The following is a 14337-nucleotide window of genomic DNA, read 5'->3' on the forward strand; positions in this document are numbered from 1 at the left end:
CAGTCATAGTACCGGCAGTAACGCGCACACAGTACCAGTCACAGTACCGGCAGTAGCGCGTACACAGTACCGGCAGTAGCGCGTACACAGTACCAGTCATAGCAGTAGCGCCCACAGTACCTGTCACAGTATCAGTATTAGCGCACACACTGTACCATAAGTAGCACGCGCACAGTCACAGTACCGGTAGTAGCGCCACACAGTACCATTCATAGCACCGGCAGTAGCGCACGTACACAGTACTGCCAATAGCACGCCCACAGTACCAGTCATGGCATCGGCAGTAGCGCGCACACAATACCAGTCATAGTATCAGTATTAGCGCACACACCGTACCGGCAGTAGCATGCACACAGTACCAGTCACAGTACCGGTAGTAGCGCGCACACAGTACCATTCATAGCACCGGCAGTAGCGCACGTACACAGCACTGCCAATAGCACGCCCACAGTACCAGTCATGGCACCGGCAGCGCGCACACAATACCAGTCATGGCACCGGCAGTAACGCGCACACAATACCAGTCATGGCATCGGCAGTAGCGCGCACACAATACCAGTCATAGTATCAGTATTAGCGCGCACACCGTACCGGCAGTAGTGCGCACACAGTACCAGTCATAGTACCGGCAGTAGCGCGCACACAGTACCAGTCACAGCACCGGCAGTAGCGCGCACACCGTACCAGTCATAGTACCAGCAGTAGCGCGTACACAGTACCAGTCATAGCGGTAGCACCCACAGTACCTGTCACAGTATCAGTATTAGCGCACACACTGTACCATAAGTAGCACGCGCACAGTCACAGTACCGGTAGTAGCGCGCACACAGTACCATTCATAGCACCGGCAGTAGCGCACGTACACAGTACTGCCAATAGCACGCCCACAGTACCAGTCATGGCATCGGCAGTAGCGCGCACACAATACCAGTCATGGCACCGGCAGTAGCGCGCCCACAATACCAGTCATGGCACCGGCAGTAGCGCGCACACAATACCAGTCATGGCATCGGCAGTAGTGCGCACACAGTACCAGTCATAGTACCGGCAGTAGCGCGCACACAGTACCAGTCACAGCACCGGCAGTAGCGCGCACACCGTACCAGTCATAGTACCGGCAGTAGCGCGTACACAGTACCAGTCATAGCAGTAGCACCCACAGTACCTGTCACAGTATCAGTATTAGCGCACACACTGTACCATAAGTAGCACGCGCACAGTCACAGTACCGGTAGTAGCGTGCACACAGTACCATTCATAGCACCGGCAGTAGCGCACGTACACAGTACTGCCAATAGCACGCCCACAGTACCAGTCATGGCATCGGCAGTAGCGCGCACACAATACCAGTCATAGTATCAGTATTAGCGCACACACCGTACCGGCAGTAGCATGCAGACACAGTACCAGTCACAGTACCGGTAGTAGCGCGCACACAGTACCATTCATAGCACCGGCAGTAGCGCACGTACACAGCACTGCCAATAGCACGCCCACAGTACCAGTCATGGCACCGGCAGTAGCGCGCACACAATACCAGTCATGGCACCGGCAGTAGCGCGCCCACAATACCAGTCATGGCACCGGCAGTAGCGCGCACACAATACCAGTCATAGTATCAGTATTAGCGCGCACACCGTACCGGCAGTAGTGCGCACACAGTACCAGTCATAGTACCGGCAGTAGCGCGCACACAGTACCAGTCACAGCACCGGCAGTAGCGCGCACACCGTACCAGTCATAGTACCGGCAGTAGCGCGTACACAGTACCAGTCATAGCAGTAGCACCCACAGTACCTGTCACAGTATCAGTATTAGCGCACACACTGTACCATAAGTAGCACGCGCACAGTCACAGTACCGGTAGTAGCGCGCACACAGTACCATTCATAGCACCGGCAGTAGCGCACGTACACAGTACTGCCAATAGCACGCCCACAGTACCAGTCATGGCATCGGCAGTAGCGCGCACACAATACCAGTCATAGCATCGGCAGTAGCGCGTACACAGTACCAGTCACAGTACCGGCAGTAGCGTACGTACCCAGTACTGCCAATAGCACGCCCACAGTACCAGTCATGGCATCGGCAGTAGCGCGTACACAGTACCAGTCATAGTATCAGTATTAGCGCGTACACAGTACCAGTCACAGTACCGGCAGTAGCGCGTACACAGTACCAGTCATAGTATCAGTATTAGTGCACACACCGTACCGGCAGTAGCATGCACACAGTACCAGTCACGGTACCGGTAGTAGCGCGCACACAGTACCAGTCATAGCACCGGCAGTATCGCACGTACACAATACTGCCAATAGCACGCCCACAGTACCAGTCATAGTATCATGATTAGCGCACCCACAGTACCGGCCATAGTGTCAGCAGTAGAGCCAATACAGAAATAAGGAGAAAAGTGCAAGCTATGATGTAATAGTCTGCGTCGCAGGTGCTGTGGACATATGTCTGATCTCCACGCGTCTCTTCTGCCTGACTGATGGGGTCCATGACGGCACGTGTTGGGCCCCTTCCCTTGGACACTCGGAGAATTTGTCTCTTCTTTCTCATCTTCTTGGTAACTTTTGTCCATTATGGCTGGAATCGGTAGAATTACAGGAAGCCTTGCAGAAGCCGTGTATCCTACTTTGTGCAGAGTTCACATGTTCCTTTTCTGTCTCTTACTTGACCTTGTTTCTAATATTTCCTGGAGCTGAAGATAGAAGATAAGTGAGTTTCGGGTTAAGAGTTCACAGCAAATGACCTCCACAATATACCGTGCCCATATAGCGATATACACGTTGCAACATGGATGACTCCAAAATAACTTCCCTCCATGTCTCCCCTAAGATCAGAGGCAGCAGCCCCGCAGCTTATAAGAAGACCATACAAGGAGAAGATATGGCCACCGCACTGTTACTGAGCGAAACCTCAAACACCAAGGCCATCATTAATAATACCGCTATGTAAGGACCACATGGTGGCCAAGATCACCAACAGGGACTATATGGTGCTGGATACACTGAGGTTCTGAGGTGACATCTCTGGTTCTAGCTGGTCACTTTTTCTCCATCTTTTTCCATCTGGCCCAGACCACCATGAACACTTTATTTTTTTGAGCTACTTATGTATGCAGAATTTGCCATACAGACCTCATCGACACTTCACTTTTTCCAGCAAACACCCCCCTCTATACAGACTCCTCACCCATAGTGCCCCAGATAGTAATAATGGCCAAGAAACTAATGTAGGGCCACATATTGTCCCCAGCCAGTAGGTGCCACATTTAGTCCCTGAATACAATATAGGCCTAGTTCTTGGTGTGGCTTTGACATACGAGCATACATGGTGGAGCCGGGAGTCGGTGGCTCTCTGCTCCACCATACTCTTCAATGAGTATGTGCAGGGTCTTGTTCTCCGGACGCCCCTGGAGTGACACCAAAATCTGAACACAATATAGAGTCATTGACCACCGTGCCTCCGACGACACTTTTATTAGTTTATTCCTAGCTTCATCGCTTTCCACCTCCAGCTTCAAAGTTCAGGAGGTGCCAATAGCTTTCCTCCGTCTTTACAGTTTCAGTGCAGAAGAAAACAGAATTATCAGTAATCTCTCCTCGTAAAGTTTGTAAAACCATTAACGTTCTTGGACTTCACAATTATGCAAATCCCACTGATGTCATCTCAAGGAGGATTGTATATAGTTTTGAAGAAGAAGAAGAATTTCATCAGATTGTTTCCTTCAGCTCTCTGTGATGGCATCTTCTGATCTGAGGGAAGAGCTAAACTGCTCCATCTGCCTGAGCATCTTCAGAGATCCTGTCACCTTACATTGTGGACACAACTTTTGCCAGATTTGTATAGATAATTTCTTGGATGGTCAGGACAGAACCGGGATCTACAACTGCCCTGAATGCAGAGAAAGTCTACCAGAACGTCCCACACTGAAGAAGAACTTGGCTTTGACGAATATAGCCCAACGTTTCCACTCTTTGCAGCTAGAAGACAACTTCTGTGCCTACTGTCTCCCTGCCAAAGTGGCCACTGTTATTTGCTGCCAGCACTGCGAGGCTTTCCTCTGTGACCATCATCTGAGATTCCACAGTAAGTCACCAAAACATGTCTTCTCCGAGCCGAAAACATCTCCGGAGAGCAGAAAATGCTCTTCTCACAAGAAGATCCTGGAGTATTTCTGTTCCGAGGACTCAGTATGTCTCTGTGAGTTGTGCAAGCAAGATTGTGAGCTCCACGGTCATCACATTCAGTCACTGGATGATGCGACCAAGAGTAAAAAGGAGAAGCTCTCAAAAATCTGTGATCAGTTGTCTTCCAAGAGGAAAAAGGCTGAGATAAAGATTCAGAGCCTGAACTGGCATGACAAAAAGATTCAGGCGAAGGCAGCAGGTGTCATCAGAAGAGTCAGGTCCATGCAAGAAGACATGAGGGAACAGCTGGAAGTTCTGACCAACAAGGTCCTAAGCGAGATCTCCAGACAAGTAGAACAAGTGTCATTGTCTGTCTCGGATCTGAGCAGACATCTGGAAATCGAGAAGGATGAGCTGTACAGTAAGATGGACCATGTCGGACAGCTTCTTAACATCATTGACCCGCTGATAATTCTCCAGGAATCAGATGAAACCTACGTTTGTGGTATTGAGGAGGACGAGTATGAGAAGGAGCCATATGTCGTGGGTGGTCTGGATGAAGATCTGATCTCACAGATGCTACACGTAGGATTATCTAACATGATGGACGTTGCATATGGAGTCAATGACTGGCGGGAACCTACTGACTTATTGCTGGACATAGACACGGCAGCTAATAATCTGCGTATATCAGACGACTTGAAGACCATCTCCTGGTCAGAAGAAAGCCAGAATCGTCCAGAAACGCCGCACCGATTCCAGTGCTTTCAAGTCTTAAGCATCGAGAATTTTTCTTCAGGACGACATCGTTGGGAGGTGGAAATCAGTAAATCCGGAGGTTGGGCAGTCGGGATGTGTTATCCCAGCGTAGAGAGAAAAGGGAACTCCTCGGTCATTGGGGTCAATAATAAGTCTTGGGGTCTATGGGGGTTTAATAATAAGTTCATTATGAGGCATGATGGTAAACAGACAGTAATATTACCGCACAATATCACCTGCCACCGACTGAAGATCAGTCTGGATTACAAGGCCGGGCAGATATCCTTCTATGAAATGAAGGACTTGGAGAGACACTTGTACACCTTCACGGCCACTTTCACTGAGCCCCTCCATGCCGCATTTTGGGTACCTGGGGGTAAAAACCAAGAAGACTGTATGGTGAGAATAGCACACTACGAAAAGCTAAAATGATGCGAGAGCATTGCCAATGTAATGTCTTCTGACCTGCCCAATCTCACAGGGTGGGGGAATTCTCACAAGAACATCGTCACAAAGAACCAATTCTGGGTGTGTAAAAGCAGGACGGACACAATGTCTTTTTACTTATACAGTTTTGAATTTTGCTATTTACTGTTTTGTACGAACCTCCTACATTTATTCACGAAGGGTATAAAAGAAAAGAACAATCCGGCAACCCCTGGAGAATCTTGGAAACCGTAAGCCATTGTGTTTCCTCTGATTTTAGTGGCCAAAAATTGAGTTCAAGATGCTTGTAAGCTAAATTTCTTTCTTCTATAATCCTATCCAATTCCTTATTGGTGTATTTCAAATGGCCCCAAATATGAGAGTAGGTTATAAGATAAAGGTAAAGATCTTTATGTATTTATTACACTGTAAAAGAGCTGTTATAGGTTGTGTAAATGTTATGAGTTAAGTGGCTGTAAATAGAAAAGTTTCACTTATCGAAGAGGCGAAACTCTTTAAATATCTCTTCTCAATCTTCTGGAGTCCTATACCTCAGATACCTGTAGAGCGAGGCCTTCTTTAGCCGAAACCTGTAGAGCGAGGGCTTCTTTGACCGATACCTGTAGAGCGGGGGCTTCTTTGGCGGATACCTGTAGAGCAGTGTTTCTCAGCACCAGTCCTCAAGACCTCACAACAGGTCATGTTTTCAGGATTTCTTTAGTATTGCACAGGTGACGCCTGCTCAAGCTCAAGGTACTACTCACCTTCTGGGTCCCTCAGGACTACAAGAGATGAGCTAAAAGGGAAAGATGACTAAGACAATCTAACATATGACAGATGTCTCAAAACCACTGATACTGTCCTGGACAGTTACAATTAAAGGCCCTTCTTTCACTATCTGGGAGAAATCTGGGCCACCTCTAGTTTTGAATTTTCTACTCTATTATCATATGACGTTATACGAACAACCTACTAAGGCATCATTTGTGATCAAGGCCACCGTGTGGCCGAAACGTTAAATTTTTGTTGCCTTATTGTTTCGTTTTCACCTTCAATAAAAATATTCACTTCAGCAAAAATTGACTTAAACCAAGATGAGTGCAGTGATTTGATTCTCTTGGAACTCTTGGGGTTTTCGGACTCCGTTCACTTGCACCGTCAAATTCCATCTACAGTCGAGTGCTAGCTCTTTGTTCATCCCATTATACACAGCTGATAACACAGGATCCACCATTCACAATAGGTGATATCACAGCTCACCTCCTCCTGCTGTACAATGACTGATAACATCTCTATATACATTAGAGAGTACAGATTGTGATACAGAAGAAAAACCATTTCCAAAAATGAAACAAAAATACATTTAGCCCAAAGCACTGATATAAATAAGTCATTTTCTGTCATAGCTTCCCTATAAGAGGGAATTAAATGAATGGTCCTTTTGTTCTCGGGGAGGATAAACCACCAAATCTATCGAAAACACATGTACGCTCAGCTGAAGTGAGCATGCACATGTAGGCGTCACTCCCAACCGCACTGCATTCAGCTGGACTGTCCCGATTTGAGGGTTCGGTCAGTCCCGTTACATCAGGGCTTTGTCCCAGTTTCTAATACCTCTCGCCGATGTTGTCATCGCTCTGTTGCTCCTCCTCCTCGAGGGGCAGGGACACATCTCTCTGCACTTGCATAAATTATAATATTCACTTCTCCTGTAATCGCAGGCACGAGATCCATCTATGAGCCAAAGCCCATAATGTTGTAGAACTTGATAATCTTGATCTGTGTTGAAGGCAGTGAGCCCATACGCAGATTATACTGGTACATAGAAATACACTGCTACATTCACTGTATCTCTATGTTCCCTGTATACTAGAGGTAAAGAAAAAGTCAGATTTTTTTGTTCCTATAAAACTACTAAAAATATTAAAAAGCAATTACAAAAATGTCATTTTCTCTTTTTTTGTGAGTCTTCCCTGTATTTGAACCCACAATCTTCATACACAAGGTCATGCGAATGGGGCCTTCCAACTCCACCAAGATATTGCATTTCCAACTGCCAATCTTATTGTTCTCCGGGAAATAAGTCGTTGCCAAAAGAGTCTGGAGGTGACCGGGGAGACTGGAGAAGAAAGCAGGAGTCTGGAAGGGACAGAGGGGTCTGGTGGAGACTGTGTGGGGGTTGTTGGGGAATGGGCATATTGGACTGGAGGAAGATAGGGGTCTAGAGGAGTCTTCAGGGGAACCTGGAGGACAGAGAAGTACTGAAGAGGGCAGAGGAGTTTGGAAGAGGTGAGAGGACAGAAGATTCTGGGAGAGGACAGATGGTTCTGAAAGTAACAGGTCATAGGCAGACAGGGGTCTGGAGAGGACCAAGGAGTCTGGGAGAGGAAAGAAGAGTCTGGAAGGGACAGAGGATTTGGTAAGACGAAGGAGGAGTCTGGAGGGGACAGGAGAGATTGGAGGAGACATAGGAGTCTTGAGGAGACCAAGGGGTCTGGAGGAGGACAGAGGAGTCAGGAGGAGGACAGGGGAGACTAGAGGAGTCTAGAGGGCAGGAGGGGTCAGGAAGGTACAGATACTTCTGGAGGAGAACAGAGGAGCCTGGAAGGGTCAGAGGGGACAGTGAGTCTGGAAAAGAACAAATGAGGATGTAGGAGTCTGGAGGAGACCTAAGAGTCTAGAGATGACGGGGAAACTGTACGGGATGGAGGAGTCAGGAAAGGACAGAGTCTGGAGGGGACATAGCATTCTGTAGGATACGGAGGAGACTGGAGGGGATAGCAGGGTCTAGAAGAGACAGCTGCAGGGGCATAACTATAATAGGTGCGGAGGTTGCAATCACACCCAGGCCCTGGAGCCTAGGGGGGCCCTAAAGGTACCTTAGCCCCTTATGAAAAGACCATGTTACTATTAAAGACCTGTGTTAGTTGTGGACCCCATTGGAGATTTTGCATTGGGGCCCAACAAGCCCATTGGACGGAGGAGTCTCATGGAGAACACAGAAGCACCTGAAGAGACGGCTGTTGGCCAGATGGTCGTTGATCCGGCAGCTTTCTAACCTTTGCACCTTGGGTTTTAAGCTCATGGCTTACATCAGTACACAATGCATGCTGTCCCTCTACAATCTCCAGTGAATCAAGGCTTATGTTCTAGGAGAATCCCAGGTTACATGGTAAAAATTAACTTTACAAACTGGAAAAACTAAAGACAAGCTCTACACACAATTTTTTGGAACACTTTACTCTGCTTTTCCATGGTCGTTTGTTGAGCTGATCAACCATGACTCCACTGGTCACAACGTCCATATGGAATCTTACAAACCGCCATCTCTAAACATACCCGCCTACGTTAATGAGGAGGTGGCGTAACATGGGAGGGAGGGCACAAGCCCAAAATATTGATGTGACTTCCTTGATGCGGCTTCCTTGGTGTGACTTCCTTTGCGTGGCTTCCTTGGCATGGCTTCCTGGATGTGGATTCCTTGGCGTGGCTTTCTTGGTGTGGCTTCCTTCATGTGACTTTCTTGGTGTGGCTTCCTTCATGTGACTTTCTTGGTGTGGCTTACTTGATGTGACTTCCTTGGTGTGACTTCCTTGATGTGGCTTCCTTGGCGTGGCTTTCTGGATGTGGATTCCTTGGCGTGACTTTCTTGGTGTGGCTTCATTGATGTGGCTTCCTTGGCATGGCTTCCTGGATGTGGATTTCATGGCGTGGCTTTCTTGGCTTGTCTTCCTTGGCATGTGTACCTTGGTGTGGCTTCCTTGATGTGCCCCTCATCTCTCCTTAGTATGACCTCCTTTTTGTAGGGATTTCTTCATTGCTTCTACATTTTTCCTTTCTGAGGGATGTCTTCCTCTGAAGATTACATCCTCCATGCCTTTTCTTCTCCTTGAATGCCAACAACCCCCTCTCTGTGCCAAACTTGGGGACCCCATGTCTAGGTCTTGTATTGTTCACTTCAATCATTGTTTATCCTTGAGTCAGTACTGAATAGGGAACTCCATTGTGTTAATTTTCTTTTCTTTACTTTAGATTTTGACAAACATTTATTAACTAATTTAGACTTTTTTTAGTCCCTCTAGGACAAAAAAATTCTAGAAAATGATGAACAGCAAAGCGGATTTCTCATAGAAATGAAGATTTTCCAAGGGTTTTTTTCAGGATTTTTTTGAGCAGATCTGCATCTAAAACTCTTCAAAAAGATCTAAAAAGCTACAAAAAAGATTTACCACAAAAACAAGGAACAATTTTTATTTTTAATTACGGTAAATCCATGCAACATTTAAAATAATTTGGCGCAAAAAAGTCAATGAGTGCCAGATAAAAAAAAAAGAAAAGTGACGAAAAAAAATCATGAATCGTCTCTTTATATTTTTTGTCTTTTGGCAAAATGTCGCCATTAAAAATACAATTTATTTTTATCTTCCCGTGTTGTCACTTTTTTAGCGCAAATTTGTAAATCTGTCGGAAAAAATTGTGTTAACCCTCCAGAAAAATGTTGCCTTTTTAAAAAAAAAAAAAAAAAAAAAAAATTGCAATTAATGAATCGGACTCAACGACCCCAAAAAAACAAAAACAAATAAAAATTGGCATAAAAAATGCTCAAATTAAGAAAAAAAAAGGCAAATAAAAATAAGCAAAAAAGCAATAAGCAAAAAAAAAGTACAAATGCAATATGCATTATTGCATTTGTACTTTTTTTTTGCTTATTGCTTTTTCCTTTCCAAATTGTGCTGCATGCACAATTTGGAAAGGAAAGAGTTAAAAGCACTTCCCAGTGAGGCCAGCAACTGATTATGGAGAAACCTGATCTGCTGGGTTTACAGGTTGTTGTTGTTTTTTTTCTTTTTATTCTATCAGTTCCAGAGCAATAGGGGATGGTTTTCTGGAAGAAACCCTCCCAAGCTCTGGGATCCCTTTAAGGTGCAGTAACAACAAGCTCTAAAACATCACCTTTAAAAAAAAAAAAAAAGGGTCAGCATGCACAGCCTGGCCAATAAAGGGTGAGGGAGTCCCCTCCCCACCTCACATTCCAAGGGCAGGAAGCACTTTGTGCTGTAGAGCAGTTTTGGTTTCAGGCCAAGATGGCGTCCACAGATCTGAGGGACGAGCTGAGCTGCTCCATCTGCCTGAGCATCTACTTGGACCCCGTGACCCTGAGATGTGGACACAACTTCTGCCAGGACTGTATCACTCGTCTGCTGGACTCTCAGAGGGACTCCAACACCAGGATTTATACCTGCCCCGAATGCAGGAAGGAGTACAGTCAGCGACCATCGTTGTACAGGAACATCACCCTGAGGAGCATAGTCAGATACTTCCAGATCCCTGAGGGTCCGCAAGGTAAAGCCACCATCATGTGCACCTACTGCCTGCACTGCCCGGTACTTGCCGTGACGTCATGCGTCTTGTGTGAAGCTTCCCTGTGTGGAAAACACTTGGACGTCCACAACAAATCTTCGGAACATGTCTTGATTGACCCCACCGTTTCCCTGAAAAACCGAAAATGTTTGACCCACGGAAAGATCCTGGAGTATTACTGCCCCGAAGATGAGGCCTGTATCTGCATTTACTGTCGGGTGGATGGAGACCACCCCGGCCACTGGGTTCAATCCTTGGAAGAAGCCTCCGAGGAGAAGAAGACAAAAATGGCCAAAGTTCTGGAAAAGTTGACCTCGAAGAAGAAGGAAACCAAGATAAAAATTCAGAATCTCCATGAACGGCTGATAAATGAAAATAAAAAAGCAGCGGAGATAACAGATAAAGTCTCTGCTCTGTTCATAGACATCAGAAGACAACTGGAGAAACTAGAGACAAGTATCATAAGTGAGATCTCCAGCCAGGAGAAACGATTGTCAAACGTTGTCTCAGCCCTGATCCAAGAGCTGGAGACAAAGAAAAACCAACTGTCCAGGACAATGGGTCAGATCGAGGATTTGTGTAAGGTGACCGATCCCATACTTGTCTTACAAGACCCGAATTGTCAAATCTTTGTCCATTATGATCAAGAGAATGATGCAGACGAGTGTGATCAGAACATTATAGATACAGGTGATCTAGATGAGGACCAGATCAAGAAGACCATACATGACCAAGTATCTGATCTGACCGCCCATGTCAACGCCTGGCTGTTTTTGCTGGATCCTTTGGACCTCTCGTTGGATGTAAACACGGCCGCTAATAATCTAAGTATCTCAGATGACCTGAAGACTGCATTGTTTACTTGCGTAGACCAAGACCGACCAGTTTTCCCAGAGAGGTCTCCAGAAAACGAGGTTCTTAGTACCCAGAGTTTTTCTTCCGGGAAACATTACTGGGTGGTGGACACCAGTAAATTGGGGAACTGGAAGTTTGGTGTGAGCTACCCCTTTATAGATGGTGTCTGTGAGGCCTCCTGGTGTTTGTGGAAGAATTATAACGAGTGTGCAGCAGTGCATGGGAAAAACTTTGCCCAGTTATCGGTGACCAATAATTTGCTTTCTACTATGTTTGGGGTGTATCTGGATTACGAGGCCGGACAGCTGTCTTTTTACCAGCTGAGCACCCCTATTCGACACCTGTACACTTTTACGGCCACCTTCACCGAACCTCTTCATGCTTCATTTTGGTTAAATGGTAATGGCTCTGCAGCCTGGATCAAAATCCAAAGCTAAGAACCTACTTCTCTTAAAAGTACTTTAGGCCTAATGAAGCTCCTGCGCCCCTAAACTGGCCCCAATCAAGAAGGTGATTCTAGTATTGGACGTATATCTGATAACATATCCAGGATGGTGTCTGCGTATTACCTTTTGTGTTGGTGACTATGTGGTGCACAGTTAAATAGTATAGAATTAATCATGCCATATGGTGCACACTGAGCCTCCTACAATTTCTTTACAATGTCATACAGCGTCACTACCACCTTATAATGCAAAAATATTGTAATCTATTAAACACTGCAATGGCAATTAAAATTAAAATTTTGATCCCTTAAAGGGGATTTGTCACCTGCCATAAATATGTATTTTTGTATACTCGTATTAATGCCACTGTTCTCCTGAATCCGGCACTGTTTTTCTTTTGTTCCTGCACCTCTCCTTTCCTGAGATACAACCCCTTCTTTACTGTCTGTAAATCTAGTCTTGTTAGCACTGTGGGTGTGGTCCTGAACTCTTCCTCCTGAGAGGTTGTCTTAGAAACACGCCCCCCTTGACTACAAAAACTAGATTTATACATAGGGAAGAAAGGGCCATATCTCTGTAACGCAGAGGCGTAGGGACAAAAGAAAAACACCCCTGGATTCGGGAGAACGGCGGCATTTACACCATATAGAAAAAATGACAGATTTATGGCAAATGCCCGATTCCCTTTAAGGGACATAAATCACCTATTAGGTTGTGTGATACATGTCTGTTCGGTGATTCTGATTATGTCCATGCGCTGCGCTCACACTGGCACCTGCGTATCCGTGTCTGTACCCAATGATGGGAGCTGATGGTAACATGTATGTAAATCATTATTTTTTGTGACTACTTTGCAGACAAATAAAATTAGAGAATGAGCATCACTTGGTTTATGTGCCCCCCCCCAGACTAGATACACCCACCCACTGCCCAGCCTGGCACCATACACATGGACAATAAGGGAAGCTGTGCACCTCACCTTTTTCAAGGGGGGGGGGGGAGTATGTATTAGTTTAGAGTACACATGTGAAACCTGGCCCATACCAGACCCCTTGCATACAGACCTCCAGACCGCAGGTCTGGAGGTGACTGGAGGATAAGACATGTAACAGCAGCATAGTGAGTGCAGCTCTGGAAGTGACTGGAGAATAAGACAGGATGGAACAACAGAATAGTGACTGCAGCTCTGGGTGTGACTGGAGGATAAGACAGGATGTAACAGTAGAATAGTGACTGCAGCTCTGGAGGACAAGACACGATGTAACAGCAGAATAGTGAGTGCAGCTCTGGAGGTGACTGGAGAATAAGACAGGATGTAATATACCAAAAAACGGGGCAAGTAATACAAACGCTCGGCCATCTATATATGTATATGTGAAAACCAAAAAAACAGCTAGGCCCAAGAGCTATATAAATATAATGTAAATTTTATTGTACACAAATTAAAAACAGCATAAAAATATTAAGTGGTATGATGACACAATATAGAAAAGATAAGACAACATCCTAGTGCCGCAAACAGGATATAGCAATAAGATAATAACCTCAGGCCGAGTATACACAAAGTGTGAACAATAATTAAATACACATAGAAGATGTGTGTAGAAAATACAGACAAATGCAATACTTAATACTGCCCGGCTAATCAAGACTCAGAATATCCAACAAGGAACATCAGAAAGTGCATAGTGCAAAAAGTAGCTATACTGGCCCATAGAAAAGGAGTAACTATATCCCAAGTGGGAAAAATACTAGTAGTATGAATAGTAGGAGTGCCAGTCAGATACACACATAAGCGGTAGTGCACAATAATTACTCCAAGTAAGAACAAACCTGCATGAGACTAAGTAGTATAATAAATAGTATAATAGTATAATATACTACACATGCCGAAGAAAAAGGGATATGGAGAGTCATCCTGTACCTGAATGCGGGAGGGAACCCCAACATATGTTTCGCACACTTGCTTCCTCTGGAGGTGACTGCAGGATAAGACATGCTGTAACAGCAGAATAGTGAGCGCAGCTCTGGAGGTGACTGGAGGATAAGACACAATGTAACAGCAGAATAGTGAGCACAGCTCTGGAGGATGATGTCTGATGATTATACGGCGCACACTTTTACACTTTATCATTTTGCTGGTGTCTTATGGTCAGGGGCTCCGGGGGGGGGGGGGTATACGGTGATATTGAGAGTTTAATATCTGACAGCTGATGGTTTGTTACAATGTATGTCTCAGTGCAGACTTCCTCTTTGACCAGACCGATACATTGTAACAAACGCTGTGTTTAGTTGTCTCCTGTTTCCTGGAGATACTGGGATTCCCGGTCGCCAGTCTTCCCATTTACATG

At 45.7% G+C, this 14337-nt stretch overlaps 2 protein-coding genes across 2 annotated transcripts; both read left to right on the forward strand.

The window, feature by feature from the left end:
* The first annotated feature begins 3106 nt into the window (after nt 1-3106).
* LOC143766737 (nuclear factor 7, brain-like) lies at nt 3107-7249 on the forward strand. The gene has a single exon (XM_077254632.1). It carries the CDS (start codon nt 3750-3752, stop codon nt 5328-5330), a length of 1581 nt encoding a protein of 526 aa, XP_077110747.1. The 5' UTR covers nt 3107-3749; the 3' UTR covers nt 5331-7249.
* Nucleotides 7250-10055: 2806 nt separating this feature from the next.
* LOC143766738 (tripartite motif-containing protein 75-like) lies at nt 10056-12881 on the forward strand. The gene has a single exon (XM_077254633.1). It carries the CDS (start codon nt 10409-10411, stop codon nt 11975-11977), a length of 1569 nt encoding a protein of 522 aa, XP_077110748.1. The 5' UTR covers nt 10056-10408; the 3' UTR covers nt 11978-12881.
* Nucleotides 12882-14337: the final 1456 nt, after the last annotated feature.

Source organism: Ranitomeya variabilis, chromosome 4 (genome assembly GCF_051348905.1).
Source record: "Ranitomeya variabilis isolate aRanVar5 chromosome 4, aRanVar5.hap1, whole genome shotgun sequence".
In the NCBI taxonomy this organism is placed as follows: domain Eukaryota; kingdom Metazoa; phylum Chordata; class Amphibia; order Anura; family Dendrobatidae; genus Ranitomeya; species Ranitomeya variabilis.